Raw genomic sequence first — 27,905 nt, 5'->3', positions numbered from 1 at the left:
TATTCACTTATTATAAAATATTGTATTGTGGGTCCCATCGATATTTTTTTTATTTTTTTAATAATTAAAAAATTTCTTTTCTTTGGGGTTGTGACAAAGAGCTTTGTCTCTCTGCCTTTAGAGAGTTTTATCTCTCTTTCACCCTTTCCTTGCCCCCACTTCCACCACCTCTGCTTCCCCCTGCTTTTCTCTTCATCACTATCTTCCATTGCTTCAATTAAGCATTATCAACTGTTCTTCCTCTGTTCTTGTTGCTTTGCTTTGTTTTTCCTGTTTTTGTCTACTCCTCTTTCTCTATCTTTATCTTTGTTTTTAGTGTTTTCATTTGTCCATTTATCTTGTTTTCAGTTTGTTCATGCCCACCTATTCTCCTGCTTTAACAGAATCTAGAGCATCCATGCATGCAGGTGGGTTCTTGAGAGTATGCCCAGGAGGACGTCGGAGCAATCGCTAGATTTCATGATGATGGGAAGTACCATCCCTGTTTCTAACATAAAAAATAAGGGAGAACAGGACCTAACTCAAGCATCATCATTTCAATCTCAAGCTATTGCTTCACCATGCTCAGTGTCACCTTTACTAGACCCACCATCTCTAGCTGACATCGATGAATTGTGAATGAAAGACTCGATAGTGGTGCCATTATGGTATATGGAAATAGTCTCAACTTTTTTTTTTTGCATGTTGGAGGGTAAGGTAGCTATAATGATGGGAGGAGCCACACCATATCGATGGAGACGGAGAGAAGGCTAGAGGGTAAGTGGCATTGTTATGTGGGCTACTTGGAGATGGAGAGAGTAGGGGGAAGAGACAAAGAATGTGGGGTGGAGAGAGAAAAGGAGAAAGATGGGAGTGTGTTAATATATTTTATGATACAAAAATCAAAAAAATTTAAGTATGGGACCCACATGATGGGAAAATAACGTCAGGGGCACGATAGACTGAATTTCTAAAGTTAAGAGACAAAATTGACCCTAAGTTGAGTTTAGGATCATTTATGAACCTTTGCGTACAATTCAGAGGTAAAATTGACCCTTAACCCTAAACTTAAAAGGAAGCTTTATCAAATTGCTATAAAACTAGTTATGTTATATGATAGTAAATGTTGAGCTTTAAAGGGATAGCAGGAGTATGAAGTTGGAGTAGTAGAGTGAGAATGTTGAGATGGATGTGTAGGCATACATGTAAAGATAAAATTCAAAATGAGCATGTATGGAAAAAAGTGTGTGTAGCATCTACTAAGGAGAAAATGTTAGAAAATCTTTTGAGATTGTTTAGACATGTACAGAGAAAACTACAGAAGACATCAGTGAGAAGAGTAGAACAGATAATCTTAAGCCTTGTAAAAAGGGATAAAAGAAGGCTAAAGAGAATACTTATAGAAGTGGTTGAGTGAGATCTCTCAGTTAACATTCTTAAAACCTTGGTACATGATAAAGCATAAAGGTGCAATGCAATCCATATGGTCGACCCCACCTAGTAAGATAAAGGTGGTGGTTGTTGATAACTCTTTAATATATGCCATGCATTCAACACCAAAGAGAGGCCTATCCACGTTATGATTATAGCGAATGAATCCATGTTGACACCATAATAAATAACATTACAAGCCAACTTTTAACGTCGCTGTCCAAGGGATAGTAGACAGTGTTAAGGAGAGCAAGAGTTTCTATTTCAAATTCATTGACATATACATCAATATTCAATAAGAACCCATGGAAAATTGAAAACACCTATTCCCTTGAATTTAATAGAAGTTTTGAAACAGACGATTATGCTAGAGGAAAGCAACTGAAGATTCCAAATAGAGTTAAAGAAACATACTTCCTTCCTACCTACCTATCCTCCCAAAACTTGATGAGATCCATCACCAACTCTTGGAGAGAAAAAGGACTAAAACAATCATATTAACAAGTCTAAAACAATCATGTATGGAGGAATTGGGCATGCCGATCCATTACCTCTGCTAGTAGAAAAGGTGGAAAAACCTTAAAATTTCAACCAAATGGCCCTCCATTTCTCATCTCTTCTTTGCTAATGATCTGTTACTCTTCTCTAAAACTTCCGTTGGTCAGGTGACATTAATTAAACAAGTCATAGAGGTATTATGTAGAACTTCTAGTCATATAATGAACCTTGCTAAGACCAAACTCTTCTACTCAAAGAGAATGTGCATCCAACATGCAATTGGATTGAGTCAAACACTTGGAGTGGGCCTAACTCCTAACCTTAGTAAGTAGCTGGGTGTCCCTTTATTACATAAAAGGATTCACAAAGATATGTTACATCCTTCAGAAGGTTCAGCAAAGACTTTTCTCTTGGAAATGTTCTTTTTTTAGCATGGCTAGTCAGACGGTCCTAATTAAATTTGTCCTCTCATCCCTCCCCTCTTATTTCACGCAAACCATGCTTATTCCTAAGCATGTCCTCAAGGAGATTGAGAAGCACAGTAGAAATTTCCTATAGACTAACCATGATGATAGGAGAAAGATGCATTTGATTTCTTGGAACATGATCAAAGGGCACAAAACTATGATGGGGGGCCTTGGGATTTAAGACCTTGTGCTGCAAAATCAAGCTTTCATCTTTAAATTCTGCTGGGGGCTTATCCCTAGACTAAACTATCTACGAGTCCAATGCGTTAAAGCCAAGTACAAATGTGGTGAAGATGAAATTCCAGTGGGGGAAAAGAAGAATGCAGCTTCTCATGTTTGGCATAGCATTTTAAAACTGTGGGACATTTTAAGCAAAGTGAGTGTAAGAAAATCAACAGCATCACTACAAAATTCAGGTGGGATTATTGGACTCCTTTTCAGCAACCTCTTATTGAGTATGTGACTACAAATGATCAATCCTTTGACCCTAAGGCCAGATTTTGTGACTTCCTACACCCTTCTAGTATTTGGAATAGGCAGAAATTGGGGAGATATTTTCCCATGAATATCATTAATAAAATTGTCTCTATTAAACCTCAATTGAACCATCATAATGCATTCTAACGGCAGTCTGCTTGTGATGGTAGGTTCTCAATCAAAGCGGCTTATAAATTTCTGAAAGGTGATGCAATTGTTACTAATAGTAGGATTTGGGGATGCATGTGGAAGTGGTCACTCCCGAAAAAATTGAAAATTTTCTTCTGGTAGGTCCTTCATGAGAGACTTCCTAACAACCTCCTCAAAGTGAAGAGAGGAATCACTGTTGATGCCCAGTGCCATTTTGAGCGCGAATGTGATGAGTATAATACCTACTTTGAGAGATTGTGTGAGAACGAAAATAATATGAAAGGATATCATAACCCTGTATATTATGACCGATTTTTCTCATACAACTTGTAGGAATGGGTATGATGGAATGCCACACATCAAATTAATGGTGGAAATTTCCAACATTGGCCCTTGACGAAAGTATTTGGAAATATTTGTTGGCTTATCTGGACTAAAAGATGCAAAGATATCTTTGAGAGAACTAATTATAATGACAGTGACATCATTCATGCTTTGTCAAAGGAGATTGGCGGAAGAATGTGAATTTGGACATCTCACAATGCATGGACCTAATATGGGAGATTCCTCTTCACACAGGTGGTTGCCTCTTCCTCCTCACACTGTTCAAGTCAACGTAGATGCATCCCTCAATCTGTAGAATAGTGCTTCATGCGATGGTCTGGCCCGATATGATTCTGGTGAATGGGCACGAGGATTCATGGAAAATTTAGGACATATGCCGATAGCCATAGCTGAGATCAAAGCCATTAAAGGTGGTTTGAATTTATGTCATTATTTGAACATAGAAATGGCTAGGATTTACACGGACTACCTGGATGCAATTAACCTCATCTATAGAGGTGTTAATGGTGATCATCCCTTTTCCAAGGACATATTTGAAGTATACAAGCTTATTAGTGTTCATTGTGACTATTGCATACACTATGCTCCTCGGGAGGCCAATGCTTGTGCGAATTTCTTAGCTAGACAGGCTCATGATCGGTCGAACAAATTTATGTTGTTAACTAACCCCCCAAGTGGGTGTGAATCTCTTATTTTACTTGACCACAGTGGGGGTTTGTCCCACTTGCATTAGACCTTGTTAGCTCTAGCTGATCGCTAGCCTACTTGATGAGGGAAAAAAAAAAAGATTATCATATTTCCCTCAGAAAACCCAACACCATAAAGAAGTACATTTCTAGCAGAAAACACCTCAGCTACTGCATTTAACATCTTTAGAACCATGAGATCTCAAGAAGTGGCAGCACCTTTTGGGTTACCTCCAACAAGAATTCCTAAGAGGCCAATGAAAGAACCCCCCCCAAATTAAATTGAAATAAAATTTTCCCCACATGTACTTTAATTTGTTCTATGACTATAAATTTAACAATAAATAATCGAACAGACTTTGAGCCCTTTATAGCAAAGAAAATGTAACAAACGATCAAATGCAGCATTAAGATTGTTATACATAGTAAAACTGAACAAGCACGTGGTGACATAAGCAAATAGTTAACCATGATCTAGAATGTAACACTGGTTAGTTAAGCTACCAAGAATGGCACTAACATTGAAGGCTTCATGGTATGGTAATTAAGGATATTGTGACAGAATTTATCAAACCTAGTTGAAAGGAATGGTCATGCCAATTCTAATACAAATTAAAGACTTATGTTTAGTCAAATTCTACCAACAAAACGATGCATCAAACCATAAAATACAGAGCCCAAAAAACAAAAGAATTGTGGGACTAGGGAAATTATCAAACTCAAATAGCAAGCTAAATTTACATCAACCAACATGATACCAGGTAGCCAAAGAACTGCCACTTTAAACTCATGGCTTCATATAGCAACATAGAGTTGGACATTGTTAAAAGACAAACCATTTTTCTTTATCCTCAAGCATCGGTGCTGGTTCAATGGATATCATAAACAAAACCTGTAAAAAGGAACAGATATCTCAGATATTTCACTAAATACCATAAAGGATAGACATATGATAGCTTTCAAGATGCTGCATAAACAAGTTGAGCACCAAATAGCTGAAATGTTATAAATTATGAGCTAATTCATAAAGCCATGATTCTTCCAACCATGGATCAAAATCTTCTTAAAGGCACAAGGCAGCAAAATTTTTTGCAGTTTATGTAGGGTAGTATCATGGATATAGTACATGAAAATCTTGAATGGTGCCAGTAATGAACAACAACTATAACAGAACAGGAAAGAAGCAGGCATTATGATTACTAGACAAGAGAAAAATAGAGCACCAAAATTGCTTGCACAGTAATTCTTGAAAAAAATGCTTTTCAAGGATTAACTAGTAAGTACAAGCTTCAGAATTAACTAAGTAGAAGCATCTACATGGATCCTACAATACATTCTCTCTCACCCTTAACCCATTAGCTGTTATTCCCATTCACCTCACACTTGCTCTCCCTTTTCTCCCACTCCAATTCTCCCCCACTTCACAATTATTACAGTTCAATGGATGAAATCATCGTAATTTCATAAAATTGCAAACATATATTATAGTTGAAGACTAACCCTCATTGGATGGACAGCTGATCTTGGAGGAAGGCCCTGAGAATTACAGTAAAAGATTTTATCCAAAGCATAAGAATAATAAAACTCTTCCATCTAGAATAAACATTAAGAATAACACCTAACATAAAACTACTAACAAATTAAAAAGATAATATCACGAACAACACTATGGGGAAAATTACTCAACCTAACAAAAATATCTCACTCATTAACCCAGATAAGCTTATAAACTTTCCTTCAAGAAGGAAAAATTTTGCTAAAAAGGAAATTCTTATATTTACCTCAGAAACGCCACCGAAAACAATAAACAAATTAAATAGCAAACATCCTACAGAGAAAAAGTAATCCACATTTGGTATAAGTAACAGTGATAGGATGCTTGCAATTATAAGCACAAGTAATAGAAATACCTCTGCCATTTCAATTGCAGACACACCAAGAGCCCATACGTCTACCTGAATAAACAAATATATATAAAACGTACTATATTATCTATCACAAAAGAATTCGACCAAAAATTCCATACATCCCCACCATTATGCTGTAAATGGATACAGGAATAAATTAAAAGATCTGTAATGCTTTAACCTCAATTAGACCTTGACATCATATAATTCATTTCTAAATTAAATTAGGATTATCAAGTAATAGGAAAAAAAAATTCAATGGTTCTAAACTCTAGCGATCCACCGATGTGATGAATTTAGATCTCCATTATTCTCCATCAGTTCTATATTTGACAAAATAATCACATATTAATATATATGCGGTCAAATACCTCAACACTTTTCACCTCCAATACTGTTATTTTTGCCAGTTGTTATTCCTTCAAATGCACTATGCTGCACTTTCCCCATATATCAAACTCTATATCAGCATATTCGTGTTCATAGATAAAACTATATATATATATATTCTAATGCAAAAAATCAACTCCTAACCCCTTGCTTGGTTGGAGGGGAGGGGAGGGAAAATTTTCTCCAAACCCTTCCCTCCAAAATGGAGGGCTATGGAGGGAAGAGGTATAATTTTGTTCCATTTTGACTAATTTGCCCATATTATATTTTGATAATCCAAAAATGCCCTCTTTAGATAAAACCCATTTTCCTTCATTCATTCTGATCATTCTTGGAGGCTTAGACCGCATCGTTCCCCTCACGCTAGTGCCAATCATGACTTGCAATCATCACCGTAGCAACTGTAGCCGCTGCCTCCACCGTCACTGCTGCCATCCTGGTCGCCCTTTTCCTTCAGGTTTCATCATCCCCCCTCTGTTCTATTTTGTCCTCCCCTTCTATTCTGTTTGTGGCTGGATGAAAATTTGCTGTGTCTTCCTTTATTCTGTCACCCCCTTCTATTCTCTCCCAATCTTGACCTGTTTGTGAATGGTTGACTGAAATGGTAGAGAAGCCAGATCTAACACCTTTAAATGCTCTTGTTGCTTTCATTATATGATTCGTGTGATCATGAAGTTTGTGCTCAAATTCAGCAAAAAACCATTGTCGAGCACTACTTTGTTCCCTATTTATTTTTTCCCAATGCTAGGGAATAAGAGATATTATTTGTATTGACAATGCCTGCTACATTATTCATGGATTAGGCTCACAAATAAGTTTGCCATTGATTTTGTGAGTAAAATCTCTAGAAATAACACAGCAGCCACTCCCTAACTAAGAAAAATCCAAAAAAATAATGTGAGTTTAAGATAAATCTAATAAGATATTATACTCACTAGGCACATCAAAATTAACAAAGAAATCCTGGAAAGGGCAGGCAGAAAGAAAGAAAATAGAGGAGTGATGTAAGCAATAGAAATCCTTAGAAAGAACCAATAATATCAACAAAAATATCAGTTTCAACTGTGCCAATTATAGCAGCCAATGTTCCAGCAGTGAGTGCCATTCCTAGAAAAAAGATCAAAAAACCCTCATTTACAGCATATTATTTTGGATTGCAACGACAATTTGATTTGAACTCCTCCAGGATCACAAAGTTCAGGCTACAAACCATTTTAAAGGTATATGCTGATTTAAAAAATCATGAAATGTTATCTTATAGGATAATGACAAAATCTTACCATGTAGAACATATTTTTATGGTATATGTTTATGATAAAATCATGAAATGTTATCTTATAGGAAAATGACAAACCATTTTAAAAGTATATGTTGATTAAAAAAATCACATTGTAGATTTTTATGGTCTGTTCTGGACATGAGGTGGTGTTTAGAAGTAAAATCCATATTTATTTTCGTTATCCAATTTGGTGTTGAAATCTGTTTCAATAACAAGTACTTTCCTTTGTTAGATGGAATCTGATGACTTTTTGATTGAATGGTTGGATATGTGCCGAAGGCTTGTAGCTCATTTCATTTGTCTTGTTGCAAGTTATTGTGCACTCCTAATGTCTAATAATAGGAGAAAAGTGAGTTCTAGAGTTATAGTATGAGCTCAAAGAGAGAGAGAGTACGTGAAGAAATAATGAGTCACATAACTAGCAGTGATAATGGGTGACATCTTGTTAGAATGGGTTCTCAAGCCTTCTTAAAACTTTGTAGTATGCTAGAAAAAGATTGTGGCTTACAACCGACACGATAGGTGAGTGTAGAAGAACAAGTTGCCAAAACCCTTTTCATAATAACCCATAAAGCAAAAAATCATGTAGTAAACTTCCTTTTTCGACGTTTGTGTGAAACAATTAGCCGTCATAGTAAAGTTGGTGGTTCTATGATCCCTCCCAAAATACATAGTGAAGGTGGTAAATTCCATCCATATTTTAAAGATTGTATTGGTGCCATAGATGGGACACATATACGTGCCAAGGTATCTCCTAAAGATGCTCCTAGATATCGGGGTAGGAAAGACTTTCCAACACAAAATGTGTTAGTAGCATGCACATTTGATTTGAAGTTCACTTATGTGCTTGCTAGATGGGAAAGCACTGCATTTGACTCAAGAATTTTGAAGAATGCATTAAGACGAGAAGATAGGCTTATAATTCTTGAAGGTTAGTCTCTCACTAACTAGTAGTTCTTTCAAAGTAAATATGTAACAAATAATATTTTGAAATTAACATAATGACTATTTTATTTCATTGTAGGTAAATATTATCTTATGGATGCTAGCTTCATGCTAACGAGTGGCCTTATTACACCTTATAGAAGAGTTCGCTATCATTTGAAAGAATATTCAAGCAATCCACCTCGAAATCATAAGGAACTGTTCAATCTTCGACATGCTTCATTGCGTAATGCTATTGAAAGAACTTTTGGAGTGTTGAAAAAAAGATTCCCAATTTTATCTAGCTCATCTGAGCCTACTTATGGTGTCAAATCCCAAACACTAATTATTGGTGCATGTTGCATCCTTCATAATTATTTGATGAGTGTAGATCCTGATGAAACTCTTCTGCATCAAGTAGATGACGAACTTGCTGCTCAAGATGCACAAGCTAGTAATGACCGTGCTTCAAGGAGGGAGAGTGATGAGGTTGCTAGGGTTGGACTCTAAGAGATACAATTGCTAACCAAATGTGGATAGATTATCAGAATCAACTTAGGAATAAACATTGATGTATTTCTTTGAGTTAAGACCTTGTTGATGTATTTCACTTGTATCCCAAAATGATGTGATTTTGTTGATATTTTGTTGTATGCTCTATGATTGAACACCACCTTCTTGCTATGATGAATGGATTTTTTTTAGTTTCATTTTATTGTATATTTATTGTCATAGCTTACAATTATCTAGTTAATTATATATATATATTTATATAATTATGATTACAATTATATATTTTTGAAGGAGATTATAGTTATATATATTGTAATTACAATTTAGCTTATATTATACGTTTATTAGTATTTTTTAATATAACGGTATAACTGTCCATCATAGAATTATTTTCCCTCCCCTCCTTCTGAACCAAACAAGGTAACATTAAATAATAAAAACCCTCCCCTCCCTTCCCCAAACCAAACAGTGTAAAAGAGATAGTTTCAAGTTTCAAATAATAACATTCACAACCAGTGATGAACTGTTCTGCATGTAGTCCAGCTGTTATTTGCAATCACTCTCATCAAGAATATTCACTTTTCTGCTTCTGATAATCAAATCAAAACCACTAATGCACTTACAACGCCATGACATCCATTTATTTATCATCATGTGTTCAAAGGGTTAAAAATGCAAGACTAGCATTTTTTTTTAATAGAGGTGCATAGGTAGCAGAGAAAAAGATCCAAGATTATGAAAAAAAGAAAAAGAAACTACAGCAAAGTAAAGAGGGGAAATCAGATTTGAAGTACCTTCCCATCATAGCGACTTTCCTGAATAACTTCTGGAGCCATCCAATGAGGTGTTCCAATGAACTATAAACCCATTAAAAAGAATCCTTCAGATCTCCGTTCATGCTAAGAAAATAAATAATAATAAACCACATGATATTGATCTCACATTGAGCTTTAACAAAGTCACATGCCATAATTATTTACAGGGGGAAAATACTTTGCAACAAGTACTTGCAAGCAGCAAATAGTTATGTTGACTGAAAAATAAAGTTAAATTACAAAAAAAAAAATTGTGACAATCGCATTATTACATCTTATTGAACAGGCAAAAAAGAAATACATGACCAAAAGACAGGCTGAATATGTCAGAATCAATGAATCTACCTGCAGCCTCAGCCAATTCATGTTAATGATATTACGGGCAGAAATGCCACACGTCAGTCTAATTAGAATCACCTCAGTTAGTGATGATAAAGAAAACATATCATGAGTATTACTTAGTAGCTTACATTCCTCAGTCAATGTGAAGCCTGTTCACCCAAGCTTTGCAACGGAGAAGCTGTTTACTTTTCAATACATACTTACTTTTGGTTTTCATGGTGTTTGGCCATGCTTTTGAAAAATAATTTATTTCTAAGTGATAGTAGGAACAGATTTTCCTTTGTGGGAAGAAACAAACTAGAGCATCTTCTTAAAAATAATCAAATTTATTTTCTGAAGACAAGCCCTCACTTAAAATCACAAATTACCAAAACTATCCATAACCTCTACACTCATTTTTCACTCCCTCTTTGTTGTACCCAATTTCACACCATCTTCTCTGTACTGACCAAGCAATGCCATCAAAATAGTAGAGAGAAATGAAAGAAATTTCTCTCCTTTTCTTTTTACTTAGTATTTTGATACATCTATTTCAATTGCAATATACACACTATATAAACAAATATATTTGATTAACACATTTAATATATTTCTTGTAACTGTTATGGTGTCTTCTGAGGAACACCATTAGGGAAAGAAGTTTGAGACTCAGCACAAGGTTTGGCCAATACATGATTTGTTCATGTCATGGAATTTATGAGAAAGAGAGAGGAAAAGAGAGATAAGGAGAGCAAAGAGAAATTTGAAGAGTGCAGATCTCATTGGAAATCAAAGTCAAAAATTAAGTACACTACTGCCTCTTGTTTATAGGCATTATTCTCATATAAATATACCCTAATCTATCCAAGTCATTCTCTAGATATCCTAATCTATCAAAATCCTACTAATATAATAATATAATTAAATATCAATCCAATCTAAATCCCATTTAAATCAATTTAAAATCCAAATAAATCCTAATAATTAATGAATCTAATGAAATCTTACCTACATTCATAATTTCATAACAGTTCACACCTCAAACCCAAAGGACATTGGTAGAAACAAGGGTAAACAAAGAAAATAATCTACTAACTTTCTCTAAGCAAGTATCTCACCCAAAGAAATATAGCCAAGTCAAGGAGAATCTCCAAAGAGACTGAAAACTTGATTAATTCTAAATGTCCTTCTACAAATGAGCAGACCAAATAAATAGACTGAACAATATTAAAAGACTCTAAAAACACTACCCACTTCCTTAAACTTAGGACTTAGTGCAATATAAAGAGAATTCATTTCCACCACTCTAACCACATAGAATGAAATATGGCAGTAGCAACACGCTCATCACTTCAGAATGCAAAGAAAAAGAAAAGAAAAGAAAAGAGAAGGTCCATATGCATAATAAACAGAAATAATAGGTTTGCAAATTAAGTACCGTGTTTCGCTTTGACATGGTCCTGGTAAGCTGTGCAGCAACACCAAAATCCCTGCTCACATTGTCAAACAGCTTTTCTTAAGCAGCCAGTTGATTGAAGTCAAAGAATTCTAATGCATTAGATACAAATTTCAATTTCAGTTAACAACACATAAAGATAGAAAATAGGAGCAAACAAGGGAAGGAGAGAAAAGCACCATGAGGTTGGGCCACTACTTTTCACACAATCCTTTCTTACAATCTCTTCTAAGATTTTAAATTGTCGGATATATAACTCATATTATTGGGCCCTAGGCTTGGGTTCTAGGCCCAGTAATATCTCAAACCTAATTTTCCTTTTTTCTCTTCTCATCTTGTAACATTATGTTTCAGAGTCTTTAATTAGATTAATATTATTAGAGATTTTAGGAGAGTGTTTAGGGCTTTAATTAGATTCACTCCCTCCTGCCCCTATCTATATATGTATTGGGTCCCTATCAATAAAATACAAGCATTATTCAATCCAAATAAAGTTTCATGGTATCAGAGTAGCGTTTTCGATCCTCTCGGCTCTCGTGTCATCCTCCTTCTCTTCTTCCTTTGGTTTGATGTCGTTCGTTGAAGCTCTCATGAACCGACCACCATGAGCATGTCAAAGTGACGGAAGCCAGAAAAGCTCGACTAGTGATGATGGGTCAAAGAGCATGACTAGTGTGACTGAGTCGAGTGGAGAAAGAGGGTCGATTGGCATGATTACCTTAGCGTCCGAGAGCTTTACCCAGATTAAGATCACGCACCGACTGAATGGAAATAATTACCTTTAGTGGTCTTGAAATGTTTCAATGGTTGTACGAGGGAGAAATAAAGAGAAGTATCTCACGGGTGTTCCTCCTCCTCCTTTACCCAATGATATCCAGTATGAAATCTGGATTGCTGAAATCAACATGGTGATGGCTTGGCTCATGAATTCTATGACAGTAGAGGTAAGTGAAAATTACCTACTTGCAGCCACTATCAAGGAGATTTGGGAGTCAGCCAGGAATACTTATGCTGTTCGTGAAAATACAGCTGCCATTTTTTAGGTAAAACGTTCCCTTAAAAGCCTTCTTCAGAATGGAAAATCTGTAACTCGATATTATACTTCCCTAATGAAATTTTGGCAACAAATTGATCTCTATAAGATCCATGAGTGGTCATGCCACAAGGATGGACTTTATTATAAAAAATTAGTTGATAGAGATAGATGCTATGATTTTCTGTTGGGCCTCAATGATTCATATGAAGATATTAGAGGCAAAATCATGAGCATGAAACCTCTTCCCATGCTAGAGGAAACGTTTAATATGATAAGATGTGAGGAAAGTAGAAAGTACTGACTCAAAGTCCCACTATCCCAACTTCTCTTCCAAAAGATGCTTCTGCTCTTTCTGCCCGAGGAGAAATGAAGGGAAAGAAATCAGGAAAGTGGTGTGATCACTGCAATAAAGGTGGTCATATCTAGGATGAGTGCTGGAAGTTACATGGCAAGCCCTCAAACTCTAAACATAAGCCCAAAAGTGAAGGGAAGGGGTTTATAGTGACTGCTGCAAATTCACAAAGTGGATCATTGAGTGCCGAGGCATTCTCAGTTCTCCAAAAAGTATTAGAAAGACATGCTTCTTTTGCTGCTGGTGATGTATGTGAGGCAAAAACCCCTTCTGTGACCTTGGCTCAATCAGGTACTGCTCTTACCAAAGCTCTAAATGGGACATTCATATCTAAAAATACTTGGGTAATGGATTCTGGTGCAACGGAACACATAATAGGGTTCAGGGAATTATTCTCTGATTTTTTTGAAATTTTGAACATAAATTTGTTGAGGTAGCTAATGGTGAATATGCCAAAGTCATGGGTTCGGAACTGTTGTTATCTCTGAACATATTATTTTGAAGAATTTTTGTTGTTCCGACTATTAAGTGTAGTTTGTTATCTGTGAGTTGTATTGTGATTCAAATGAATTGCATGGTTATTTTTTATATCATGGGCTGTGGTTTTCAAGATTTGGCCTTGGGGAAAAAGATTGGCAATACTAAAGAGTGGAATGGACTTTACTATATCCATGGATCTTTATCAAATAATTCTTGTGCTGTTTTTTCTGCCATGACCAGTGCAGATTTTGTTTTTGTGGCACTCTAGGTTAGGGCATCCAAGTCCTCAATATATGAAATTTCTGTTTCTTGATATTAATATAAAGTTATTTCTAATGTCCATTGTGATACTTGCAGCTTGCAACTTTGCAAAACAAGTTCGAACCTCCTTTTCTTCAAACAAGTATAATCCTACTCACCCTTTTTCCCTGATCCATAGTGATATGTGGGGTCCATCAAAATTTGAAACCAATTCTAAGTCCAGATGGTTTGTCACTTTTATTGATGATCATACTCGGGTAACATGGGTTTCTCTTATGAAAGAAAAATCTGAAGTTTTCACAATCTTTAAAATTTTTCACGCTTTTGTTCAAAATTAGTTTCAAACATCAATAAAAATTCTGAAGTGATAACAAAGAAAATATTTGAACTCCAATTTTCAAACCTATTTAGAAAACGTGGCATACACCATCAAACATCTTGTGCCTATTCTCCCCAACAAAATGGTGTCTGAAAGAAAAATTAGACATTTGCTTGAGGTTGCTCTTGCTCTTATGATTGGTGGTAATGTCCTAAATAAATTTTAGGGGGATGCTATCCTTACATCTACCTACTTGATTAATCGTTTACCCTCTAAAACTCTAAACTTTCAAACCCCTCTTTACAAATTTCTCGAGATCTATCCTAACTCCCATCTCACAACAACCATACCAAAACAGGCCTTTGGGTGTACAGTATTTGTGTACAATGAGGTTGGGGGGAAGCTAGATTCTTGTCAGTGTTGTTAAAGGTGCTCACCTTAGTGCCTAAGGTGCAAAGTTGAGGTGCTGAACATGGTCATCACCTCTCTTCATTGAGAGGTGCTGGGTTTAGTCAGGTGAGCGCCTTGTGCGCTTTGCATGGCCAAAAGGCACTCGCTTCATAGCGCCTTGGAGCAGTAGAGAAGAGACAAATCAGTAGAGAAGAGAAGATGGTGACTAGGACTGGGCATTGCAAAAGAGAAGATGAGGAAAGAGGACGATGCGGACTAGGTATAGAAGAAGAGAAGACGATTCGTCCACCGATTGGGTATTAGTGACCAACTGGGTACTGTAGTGTCTTGAGTCACACTTTTTACAAAAATGGAAGAGAAGATTCAACTATGGACTTGTGACTCATGATCGTGATTGGGTAGTGGGTATTTCTATATTTCATATCATTTTTTATTATTAAAATATGATATAAAATATAGAAAGTTATTATATGATATAAAAAATAAGTAAACTTATATAAAGAAAGGGAAGATTTAAATTTTAAATAAGAGAAAACAATTACAGAATAGAAAAGATTTTAATTTATTATAAGGAATTATCTTTGATTGGAATTTTAAATATGATAGAGAACACAATTTTATATGAAGGTTTAAGTAAATTTACATTTATCATTTCATCTTTCATCTATAGTTAGTTGTTTATATATTTTTCATTTTCACATAATAGCGTCTTGCTTCATTTAGGCGTGCGCCTTTCTAGCACCTTGTGCCTAAGGCATTTTACAGACTTTGCGCCTTGAGTGCACCTTTTGCCTTTAACAACGCTGATTCTCGTGCCATCAAGTGTGCCTTCTTGGGGTACTCCTTTACTCAAAAAGGATATAAATGTTATTCTCTTGTTACCAATCGTGTTTGTGTTACCATGAATGACAAATTTGTTGAAAACCAACCCTTTTTTAACAAATCACCCATTCAGGGGTAGAAAGGGACAAATGAAAATGAATGGTCAATTTGTTTACCTGAGAATGATCATCATAACAATTTGCCTAACTTTTCTGGACAACCGCATGAACACATATTACCAGATCTGTCTACAAATATCCCCTCTACTCACAATGATTCCACCTCTGAGCCTTTAAACCGTTTTGACCCCATTGAAACAATATCTCCAAATTCTAAAAATTCCTATAGCAAATCCCGCTTCCAAGATGTGAATCCTTTTGAGCCCCTTAATATGTTGTCTAATTCTAAGACTCAATTCAAGAACCTAATAGTGCTATTGAACAGCACCAAAGTGGACAAGACCCCATTTCCACACCAATGCAGAACCATGAATTTGCACCTAAGGAAAGTCTTGAGGACTTACATTGGCCAATGCTTTGAGAAAGGAAAGAGGAATTGTACCAAATATCCTATTGCCAGGTATATTTCAAAGAAAAGTTTATCTCCTCATTTGAAGGCTTTTGTAGCTAATGTCAAAAATGAAAATATTTCGAAGAACTTTGAGGAAGCAATCATAGATCCCAAATGGAAGGAGGCCATAAAAGAAGAATTGAGGGCTCTACATAAAAACCAAACATAGGAAATCACCGAGTTGCCTAAGGAGAAGTCAATCATAAGTAGTAAGTGGGTTTTCACAATAAAGTACAATCCTGATGGGAGTGTAAACAAATATAAGGCTCGATTAGTTGCTAGAGGCTTTACTCAGACTTATGGGATTAATTACCAGGAAACTTTCGCGCCTGTTGCCAAGCTTAACTCTATAAAAGTTCTGTTGTCTCTCGCTGCAAATCTAGATTGGCTTTTACATCAACTCGATGTCAAAAATGCATTCCTAAGTGATGATCTTGAGGAAGAAGTTTATATGGAAATTCCATTAGGATTATGAGATTCTCATAATTCTCACAAGGTTTGCAACTTGATCAAGTCTCTGTATGGCTTAAAACAATCACCAAGGGGTGGTTTGAAAAATTTACTCGAGCTATTAAAACTTGGGGATACAAACAATGCCAAGCAAATGACACCCTATTTGTTAAACATTGGGATGAAAAAATGATGGCTCTCATTGTGTATGTTGATGATATAGTTTTGATAGGAAATGGTGATGGGGAAATTGTCAAACTAAAGTACAACTTGGTAACTGAATTTGAGATCAAAGATCTTGGACTTCTAAGATACCTCTTGGGCATGGAAGTGGCACGAACACATAAGGGGATTAGTGTGTCCCAACGAAAATATACTCTGGATTTGTTGAAGGAAATAGGGATGTTAGAAGCAAGACCTGCAAACATTCCCATGGAACTGCACCAGAAATTGACAATCAGATCTGATGGGACAGTAGTAAATAAAGAAAGATATCAGAGGCTAGTAGGCAAGTTGATCTATTTATCTCATACTAGACCTGACATTTGCTTTCCTTTTAGCGTAGTTAGCCCGTTCTCAAGCTATTCTCAAAGGGAACATTTAGCTACAGTTTACAGGATACTTAGGTATCTGAAAAAGACTCCAGGACTGGGACTGTTCTTTGCAAAAGGTGATATTAGAGGCATGAATTGTTCACAGATGCTGATTAGGCTGGGTCAAAAATAGAAAGATCTACTACTAGCTATTGCTCTTATGTGTGGGGCAACTTGGTGACCTGGAGAAGCAAGAAGCAACTTGTATTTTCAAGAAGCTCTCCTAAGTCCGAATATAAGGCTCTTGCTCTAGGAACTTGTGAAGGAATGTGGATTGTTAGACTTCTAAAGGAGCTCAAGATTGACACGGTTGGACCCATTAAAGTATGGTGTGATAACATGTCTGCAATCAAGATTGCCAACAATCCAATGCATCATGATTGTACCAAACATATAGAGATCGATTGGCATTTTATCAAGGAAAAATTAGATACAAAGACTATCGATCTATCTTACATCCCTTCAAGACAGCACATTGCAGATGTGATGACCAAACCATTGACCTAAGAAAATTTTGAAGCATTCAAAGGCAAGCTAGGAATGATAAACATCTGCTCACCAGCTTGAGGGGGAGTGTTGGATATATAACTCATATTATTGGGCCTTAGGCCCAGTAATATCTCGGACCTAATTTTCCTTTTTTCTCTTCTCATCTTGTAATGTTTTATTTCAAAGTCTTTAATTAGATTTATATTATTAGAGATTTTAAGAGTGTTTAGGGATTTAATTAGATTCACTCTCTCCTGCCCCAATCTATATATGTATCGGGTCCCTATCAATAAAATGCAAGCATTATTCAGTCCAAATAAAGTTTCACTACTCAATACCAGGAATAACTACTATAGTCAATTTCAACCTTGATATACCTAAAACAAACCTAGTTTATAGGATGATTTTAATAACTTGACAGAAATGAAACTGCAGAATGTTGCAAAGCGATGTCACTACTCGCTAGTTGATTTTTGAGAAGTAGAAGACACTTAAATAGCTTCAATATAGATTCATCATGGGAAATTTAAGTAATAATCAAAAGGAAACATATGAAATTTAAAGAAAAAGAAATAAACCAGAAAACCTTCATACAATTGTAGATTGATCAAATAATTTCTTTCCCCTTCAGTTTTTAAAGCCATCAAAATTCCAAGCACAGATGTCATTTTGAATCTTGTCTCGGAAGTAATACTAATAAAAAGTAAGGAACACAGAAAACATAGATCCTTTGGCCTCGATTGGTTCGCTAAAATTTGAGAGGGAAAAGAAAAGAGAGTGGGAAATGCCATTTTCCCTGGTTTGGCTGGGATGAATTTCAATTCTTGGAATTCAAATTTTCCTAATCAACCTTGAATTTGAATTATTCAGCTGGACCCAGATTTTCCTTGGAAAATATTTCTACTCTATACTTTGTTCTCTATACCACCGAGACCTCCGTCAACCTTCACCTGACCATCATCACCGTCCTTCATCCTCTGCCATGCACTCGAGCCACGCCTCAACCTGTGCACTTCATCCACATGGCTCCTCTGCTGTCTTTGATGTTGTTCCCAAATGAAGAAGAGTCTGATGCAACCTTTTATCATCCAATGTGCCCACAACTTCATCACCTGCAAGTCAGTGCTCCCATGGCCTTGTCACCCTCTGCCATGCTCCAGACGGGATGTCATGGCCATCTCCATCAAACCATTTTCTCCCTCCCTCGATCTGTTAGTCCGCTCCCTCCCTCCTTCAATATCTCCCCTTGGCATCCACTCTCTCCCTCAATCACTCCCTCCTCCGATCTCTTCCTCCTCATCAATTTGATATTGCTTTGAAATCTGGGTTGCTAGTTTTTTTTTTTTTTTAATTGCTGAGATGATTCAGGAATTTGTTTTTGTTTTTTCTTAATTGATGAGATGAACCAGGAATCTGGTTATTGCTGGTTTGATGTTTATGATTTAATAAGGGGAGAGGGAGAGGAGGGTTGTTTTGGCTAATTTTTGTCTAAGGGCATTATGCTCTTTTTAATGTTTCTGGGCTCCTTTCCACGCCTAATTCATCCCTAACAAACAAAAATCAAATCAGGATTCCATTCAAATTTACTATCATGCCAAATGTACCTTTAAAGCCATTTCCAATTTCATTCCCATTTCCAATTCCAGTTCCATTTTTTATTCTATTTCCATCAAAATGCTCCAGAACCAAACAGGGCCTTAAAGTAACAGAATTCTCATAATGCTATAGTTATTTCCATTAAAATCAGAAATAACTCAAATTAGAACAGGGAGTTAAATACTATAAGATATTGAACTCTATCGAACTGGGAGTTAGACAGGTCTTCAAGAAATGAAGGTTTTCACTTTAAGCTAGGAACAGCTCCCACAGATGACATGACAATTAGACAGAAACACAGACTGAACTTAATCAAACATGGAACAATGTGCATCAAAACAGAGAATACAAAAATGTAAGAAGACTCAAAATAAGAAAGATGGAATCATAGGGCATATCATTTCAATAGAAAGAATCAAAGTAAATAATAAGGCATGCGAGAATGACTAATAATTCAATGCCAAGAATTCTAGCTAGATCTTTCACTAATTTCTAGAAGAGTCCAGCTACAGATAACTTTTTAGCTGAGGTAATTGTAATTTATTTAAAAAAATCTTTGCATGGAATCACTAACTCACACATTCATGTTGAATTGCGGTGTTGGGCTAGGCCCATAAAGGCCATATTTCCTTTTAGTTATCCATATCTGATTGTTATTATTCAGATAAGTTTGTTATTATTACTTGATGCTTTTTATTCTTAGGAGATAATATTTGGATATTAAGGGATTATTTTCTGATATGCTTTGTAATTAAGGGATTATTTTCTGATATGCTTTGTAAACCCTAATATCCTATATATGTGCCTGGTTTAGGATGAATAATATAATGGCAGAGTCAATTTCTCTCTGCAATTAACATTGTATCAGAGTGATGAGCCCTTCAGCTCTTCCTCCCTCCGATTCAGTCGTTACACGGCCAACATGACCAAAACCCAGAAGGCAAATGGATCCCATGATCATTCAACGAACACTCACTCACATGGTCCGTCTTCATATTCTTCTCTGTCAAGCGACATTCCCTCTCTCATCACCAGTCACAAACTGGATGCAGATAATTACCTCTGGTGATTGCAGTCATTCTTAATGTCTAACATAAGAGCCTCTACTTCCTAGAGGTATCCTAAAGAACACTTCAACAAATATGGTAGTTGTTTCTAGTAGCCCATATCACATTATAAACAACATGATGACTCTATAAATATTCAAGAATAATGAGTAGCCTGAGGTGCTAGTTATCAAACATGCAATCTAGTGGAGTGCAATAAAACAATAACATCATCAAAAACAAAATATAATTAAATGAGGATCATTAAATAACCTCGAGACTTCAGAAGATCTTACACAAATTCACATAGCACACCTTACCTAGCTTGACATCTCCTTGTTCAGTTAATAAGATATTCCCACCTTTAATGTCCCTATGGACTTTGAAAATGGAGTGCAAATACTCAAGTCCCTACGCAGAGTAAAGGAAATAAAAAAAAATAGAAAGAATAAGTAGAAAATAAACTAAGGAAACAATTGGCACATATATAAAACAGCAAACTTGGTGCCCAATGCTTATGTTTCAGAACTTTGTTTTACAAATCTTAAGCACAGACATCATATTTAAATCAACTATACTTCAGGCTAGCGGAGGTTAAAGGGAAAATCAATGAACAATCTATAATTGATAAATGAATATTCAACCAGCTCAATCTAGAATACCTTCAGTGCCTCCCTACAGATATATGCTATCTGACCCTCATCCAGCGGCTCCTCAGTCACATTCATCAGATCAGCAACACTACCACCACCACAATATTCCATAACTATCTGCCCAAAAAGAAAAATGAAAAGCCCTCACATTAACAAGCATATGCATATGAAATTATAACCTTTAAAGAGCTCCACTATTGTTCTATATATGAATGATGATCTAAGGTCAGAGAGGGAAAATGCTTCTGTTTTCGTTCTTTTCATTTAATATCTTCTTACCCAAAGATACTCTTCGCCCTGATAGCTTCCAAGGTAGCGGACCACGTTTGGATGATTACATTGCTGTAACATCTCAATTTCACCGCGGATTTCCTCGTATCCCTCCTCCTAAGCACAGGAAGCATTTAAGTTTGTTTACAAAGTTTAAACTCACTCTACTAACATACATGGTTGACGAGCAGGTGAATAGAAAAGAAGAGAAACTTACCCCTTCAGAAAGGGAAATGACTTTGATAGCGACAAGCTCTGAGGTTTTTAAATCCCTAGCTTTATAAACTGATCCGTAAGATCCCTTCCCTGACATTTTCCAGAAAAAGACCAATTTTAGGATTAAAACAAACAAACAATAAATAAAACGGTTTACTTCCAGAAAACACTACTATTAACTTCAAAATTCACTTAATTCCCTTGAAAGAAATTCACGAAGGCGATTGCTTGAAATGTATTAAGCAAGCAAGGCGAAACAAGAGATAGGATCAATGAAAAGGGGAGCAAAGTGAACGTAAAAAACATAAATAAATAAAATAAAATTGCCACCCACCAAGTTCATTGAGCAATTCGTACTTAGTTGTAGGATCCTCTCTTGTGACGCTTTCCGGGATCGAACTCGATGAAACCTTCGTCCCTATCGACTGCCTACCCTCGTCGTTCTGCATAGGCCCGCTTCCCCTCCTCTGTTTCCCAAAGCCTAGTTCACCCGATGCCTGCATACTTGCCACTGCTCTTTCCATTGTCGAGCCAGTAACAATTCCACCACCACCAGCACCGCCGCTTGTCCTACGCACTACGGTTCCACTGACAGACTCTCTCTCACTGGAACTTGCCGTTTTACGTACGACGAATGTTGAAAACCCCTCGTCACCCTCATCATCTTCGTCATCCCCACCGCCCAGTCCCGTCGTTGGACTTGCCTGCCTCAAAGGAGACTTCCGAGAATTCCAGGTCGAACCCATGGGCGACGAAGAACGATTTCGCTCCCGACTTCGATCGGTCTTAACGATCATGGTGCCAAAATCGCCGGCATCGTCGTCAGGATCGTCTTCGTAGTCCATCGAGGCTCCACCACCGAAGTCCTTGGGCAGGCGCTTAAGAAGAGGTGGGAGGGAGGAGTCGTCATCTTCGTCTTCTTCATGGCCATTGTCTTTGTAGACCATTGTTGCATATGTATCGTCCTCAGGTACCGAGCTTCTGGCATTCCGTCCGCTCCGGCTTTGGTCTCGCTTACCATAGCTGTTTCCGCCGCTGTCGTCGCCGTCGCCGTCGTGCACGACGACGGTGGAATACAGGTCAGACTTGGGTCTGGCTTTCCGGGTTCGGGCGGAGAAAGTGCTCTGATCCATTTCACGGCGACGCACAATGAATGAATCAGTTGGCCACAGCTGGAGATCGCACTGACTACTGAGGCAGAATGCGTTCGATTCTCATGGGCCTAATGGATTTTGGGTTAAGCCCAAATATGCGATCTGATTTTAACTTTTTTCCAACCAACGATCTGATGTTCCTGTGAGACCCCGCAAATACCATAACAAGTAAAGAAAAACTACTATATGGGAGAGTGTGTAGTAATTAAAAATGTCTTATAATATTAAAAATATTTTAAATATAATTAATTTTTAATGAAAACTTGATATTTTTTTCTTTTTTTATAACTTTTGAAAACAAAAAGTATCAAAACATCTTAATTTTTTAGTTTTCCAAAACAACTTTTAACTTTTATTTGCAAAATCCATAACATTGAAATATATTTTCAAACAGATTTTTTCAAATAAAAAATTGTTTTAGAACATGTAATCAAACAGCCCCAAGGTACCAAAAACTAGATCGTTGGTTAATGAAATACTGGCCAAGCTACTAGTTCAAGTTAAGCATCAGGAGAAAAATTTATATGCTTGGCCTTATATGTATTTTAAAGTACGTATTTTCAATTAAATCAAGACATATAAATTTTTTATAGATTATTTATTTCATAACAATTTTTTGTAATTAATATTATTAATACATTAATCAACAAGCATAAGGCTCAGTTGGTAAGGGGTTGTACTAGCTTAACCAATGACTTCAACTTCGAATCTTCGGCATGCAATTGTGTTAAACACTTGTTTGGAAAGTTTTGTGGTCAATGGGATCCTTGCCTAATAGTCAAAACTATAGTCAAATCATGATTAAACTAATTATAAGCAAATTGTTTAATTAAACTGATCAAGATATTAATTTAATGATTTACTTGCTCAATTGGACAGGCTGAACTGGATTTTATTCTATATCTCATCTTATTTACTCTTCTTTTATATTTTCCCCTTAATTTTGAGCTCCCATGCTCAGTATTTTCTCCCTAGCTATCTCATTGTTTTTCTACTCCCATGAGTAATGGAATTTCTTTCCGATTTTGTCTTTGGTTCCTTTTTTTTCAGAGTTATATATGTTCTTTTTCTTTCCCAAGCAATTCTCATGATGCAATGAGTCAACCTCCATCACCTATACCAAAAGAATATTAAAAAAAATTACTTTCATAGATGCTACTTCAAGAATAGGATGTATAATGGTTCACCATCGTTATTTGAAGTACAACAAACAAAAGTTAAAAAGAGCTACTCGTTGACACCCAGCTAGGTAGAATCGTGATCTTCCATGACTTTGAATTCCTCATCATGAAGAACACACAACTACTGAAGGAAATAAGGCTTCTATTGTGATGCTGAAATAGATTATGATAATTACCTTGAAACAAGTTGTTATCCGTGGAAGCTCTAGATTAGAGTTTGGTGGAGAGAGAATAATATGTGCACGGGTTGAAGAGAGAGCAACTCACTTAAAACACATACTGATGGCAAGACAAACACTTACTGGGGCAAAGTCTATTTAAATTGCTTGCCATAAAAATGGAAAGATCAAAATGTTCCTATCAACTTAAATATGATCACTGATAAGTGAATGTTTTTCAAGTTTGAGTCTCCTCCGATATATCCAAATTGAATATTCCAATTTATTATGGTTTATTCAATTAGACCTCAATTCACTTCCATATAGTGCTTCAATATAATATAACATAAGGACTACTATTTAATATTCACAATATTATTTTAGCTAGAAACTTGTAGTTGATTAATGATAATCCACAAATATTCCAATATTTGCTCAAGCTATCAAGAAAATTACTGATGTGGAAGAGTTTAGGGCACATGTTTTAATTTTCAGAGATATCTCTGGTCTTTATTCATTTATCCCAAGCAAACAAGATTTTATATGCAAGATATCCATAAGCTTCTTTACACTTTTTAAATCTTCTATTGTAGAGATCCTTGATCCCTAGGAATAAAATGGTAAAGTGGAATAGTCTTTTTTAATTTTTATCATTCTCCTTCCTTATTACATGATCTTCTAATTAGTCCTGTAATATTTTTATAGATGTTCTTAAATTAAAAAAAGAAAAGAAAAAGAATAATCTAAAGAGTTCCTTTCTTTCTCATTTTATTTTGGATTCTTTTCTTTTCATTTTCGGTATCATGCATGGATTCTTTTCTTGTCTTATATATATCTCTCTCTAAAAGTAGCCTTTGCCGAGAACAATGAAAGAGCAACTCTTTACTGCTACTTTAATTTATTATCTTCTGTAAAGGAAAAAAAAAACATGTCGTGGTTGGTTTCAGAGAGGCAGCTATATATATATAGCTTATATAGAAGGAAAAATGATAATAAAATCCCTTTGAAATATATAATCGATAATTTGATCTTTCAAAATGTCACCATTTTTTTGAAGTCCCTAGAGACTTTTCTATAATGAATTTATATAAATTATCAAATTGCTTTTGTTGAAAATATATGATTCACAAGTTTTATTTAAATATTCATAATTTTCCTTCTTATAGTCACAACAATGCAACAATAAATCATAACTTCGCATGTTAAATTCATTTTTTGTTGTTGCATTGTTGTGAATATAAGAAAGAAAGTTGTAAATATCTAAACAAAAATTGTGAATCATTTATTTTGAATGAGGGCAATTTGATAATTTATATAAATTTATTAATGACAGAAAATTTTCTAGAGACTTCAGGGGAACTATAGTATTTCGAAAGACCAAATTATCACTTTTATATTCTAGAGAGATTTTATTGTTACTTTCCCTAAATAGAATGCTTTATATTTTTCTCTATCTTCCTACATAATCCTAATAGTTTAAATAAGAATATTTAAACCCACCCTTTTTCTTCGGAAAAGCATCTTAAAACTACATTATACATTAAGAATTTTGGGTGCTATCTTAAGTTACAAAAGTTGTGGCATCTCTAGTACAGTGGTACTTGACAATGCAAAGTGAGAATCGGTTTCATATAGCAGAAAGAAGGTGAACTTCATTCTAAATTCTATATATGGTTAGGTAAAAGTGTGAATTACATCCTAAATTATAGGTCCAGGAATATATAAGTCTCTAAACTCATTTTTTATACAATGTTTTCCTTCAATTTTTAAAAACGGTACAATCCACCTTTTATTAAGAAAGGGTAAATATAAAAAGAGTGCGTAATTTTAAATACAATTAATTTCACTCATTGGAAGTGTAATTTGACTAAAAGTGTCATATAAAATTTTAAGCATCTTAAATATAATTAACATATATTATTGTTATAATAAAAACATGATATTTTCTGCCTTTTTCCTAATTTTGCAAAACAAAAAGTGTCAAAACACCTAAAAGATGTTATAGTTTTTTACTTTTTCAGAACAACTTTTAATTTTTATTTTCAAATTCAATAACATAAAACATATTTTCAAAAAGGTTTTTTTCAAACAAAAATACTGTTTTAGAACATCTGATCAAATAGTCCCAATGTTTTAAAAACTAGACCGCTAGTTATTGAACAACTGGTTAACATATTAGTTCAAGAATTAATAGTCATCAAGAGAAAAAACTTATGCATTTAGCCTTATATACTCAAGGTACTTGTTTTTAATTAAATCAAGGCATATTGTTTTACAGATTATTTATTATGTAACAAATTCTTGTTATTAATATTATTAATATATTAAAATTCACTTGTCATAATTTGATTGGATAAAAGTATGTTAAGTATATGAGACTAAGTACCTTAGTGTAATTGCCTAATGGCCCAAACCATAGTTGAACCAGGATTAAATTGGTCATAAGAAAAATGTTTATTAAACCAATTAAAGTACTAGTTTAATGGTTTAATTTACTCATTCAATTAGGCAAAATGACCCATATTCTCCCCATATATATCTCTTCTTCTTCTTTTATTTATTTCTTTTCTTAATTCTGAACTCACCATTCTCACTATTTTCTCCCTAGCTATCTCTTTTTTTTTTTCTGCTCCTATAAGTACTAACGAACTTTCTTTCTAATTTTCTCTTTGGTTTCTTTAATTTTTTTTTCAGAGTTATATATGTCTTTGAGCCTAAAGACAAAATGCCAGCTCAAGAAGAGGAACCAAGGTAAAAAACATGACAAGCCTAAGAAGCATAGCTTGGTTCGTCTTTGGGAGAAAGGCGTGCCACACATGAGCTTGGAGTAACCCTCAAGAATCGGGGATGACTAGACCGTTGCATGATATGGTAAGGCGTGCCACGAATCCACATGCCATGCTAAGTGATCTCTGATATTTCATGTGTAGGCTCCAAATTTTGTGGGAGTAACGGTTTTGATTGAATACTCATAAAAGGAACATAAGGTCGCAGGAAAGAGGCATCGGCAATCGAACAACAACTTCTATTGACACTTTCAATGTGTTTTCAATATCCAAATTTACCTTACATTCTTAGATAGTTTTGGAGGTCCTTTTTCAGTTTTTTAGTAGTGTGGTTTTTACGACTTTGTACTTTGCATTATTTTTCAATTAAACACTCGCTTATCCTAATCTCTTTGCATAATCAGCAAACTATGCTAAGAGAACTTGAGAACTTATTATTATCTTTTGAGACTCAGCATGTTTGGCATGCTTGGTATTTGTTGTTTTGTGAACAACAATATGAACACTCTTTTCCTTCCCTAAGCAAATCTCAAGATGCGATGAGTGAACCTCAATCTCCTATACCAAAAGAAAAGAAAATAGCTTTCATAGATGCTACTTCAAGAATAGGATGCATAATGGTTCATCTTTATTTGAAGTACAGCAGACAAAAGTTAGAAAAGCTGCTCGAACAAGCTAGGTAGAATCATGATCTTCCATGACTTTGAATTCCTCATCATGACCACACAGCTGCTGAAGGAAATAAGGCTCCTATAATTAATAATGCTGAAAAAGATTACGATAGTTACTGTGAAGTAAGTTGTTATTCATGGAAGCTCCATATTAGAGTTTGGTGGAGAGAGAATACACGGTTTGAAGAGAGAGAAACTCACTTGAATTAAACACTTATTGACGGCATGACAAACTCTCTTGCTGAGGGCAAAGTCTATTTAAATTGCTTGCCGTAAAAATGTAATGATCAAAATGTCCAAATCAGCTTAAATATGATCACTAATAATTGATAGGTGATAACATAACTGCTCTGCGTGTTGGATTCTCTTTCCATATATCCAATTTGAATGTTCCAACTTATTATATATGGTTTATTCAGCTAGACCTAAATCCATTTCCATATAGTGCTTTAATATAACATAATTATGTTATATTAGTCCATAAATATTCCAATACTTGCGTCAAGCTATCAAGAAAATTACTGACATGGAAGAGCTTGGGGCATCTGGTTTTTCAGATATATCTCTGGTCTTTATTCATATATCCCAATTAAATGATATTTTATATATATGCAAGATGTCCATAAGCTTCTTTACTCTTTTAAATCTTCTAGAGTAGCCTCGATCTCTAGGAGTAAAATACTAAAGTGGAGTAGTCTTTTTAATTTTTATCTTTCTCCTTCCTTATTACATGATCTTCTAATTAACCCTGTA

General features: G+C 35.3%; 1 protein-coding gene across 2 annotated transcripts in view; it reads right to left on the bottom strand.

The window, feature by feature from the left end:
- LOC129322277 (serine/threonine-protein kinase 1-like) overlaps window positions 1–22,466 on the bottom strand; it is a 31,152-nt gene extending 8,686 nt beyond the window's left edge. Inside the window, exons 1-10 of one of the 2 annotated variants that reach the window (XM_054968505.1) lie at window positions 21,537–22,466; window positions 21,204–21,292; window positions 20,996–21,103; window positions 20,726–20,833; window positions 20,384–20,474; window positions 11,621–11,673; window positions 9,841–9,903; window positions 5,944–5,988; window positions 5,534–5,569; window positions 4,870–4,925 (exon numbers count right to left, since the gene is read on the bottom strand). In XM_054968505.1, coding sequence (XP_054824480.1) covers window positions 4,870–4,925; window positions 5,534–5,569; window positions 5,944–5,988; window positions 9,841–9,903; window positions 11,621–11,673; window positions 20,384–20,474; window positions 20,726–20,833; window positions 20,996–21,103; window positions 21,204–21,292; window positions 21,537–22,335 — 1,448 coding nt within the window. In that variant the 5' untranslated portion in view covers window positions 22,336–22,466. The remainder of the gene's footprint in view (window positions 1–4,869; window positions 4,926–5,533; window positions 5,570–5,943; window positions 5,989–9,840; window positions 9,904–11,620; window positions 11,674–20,383; window positions 20,475–20,725; window positions 20,834–20,995; window positions 21,104–21,203; window positions 21,293–21,536) is intronic. The other variant, XM_054968506.1, reaches the window with a different exon arrangement.
- Window positions 22,467–27,905: the final 5,439 nt, after the last annotated feature.

The sequence above is a fragment of the Prosopis cineraria genome, unplaced genomic scaffold, assembly GCF_029017545.1.
Source record: "Prosopis cineraria cultivar Desert tree isolate PC_DT_omini unplaced genomic scaffold, ASM2901754v1 PC10, whole genome shotgun sequence".
Lineage (NCBI taxonomy): Eukaryota > Viridiplantae > Streptophyta > Magnoliopsida > Fabales > Fabaceae > Prosopis > Prosopis cineraria.
Note: the sequence above shows the minus strand (reverse complement) of the source record. Positions and strands in the feature narration are given on the sequence as shown.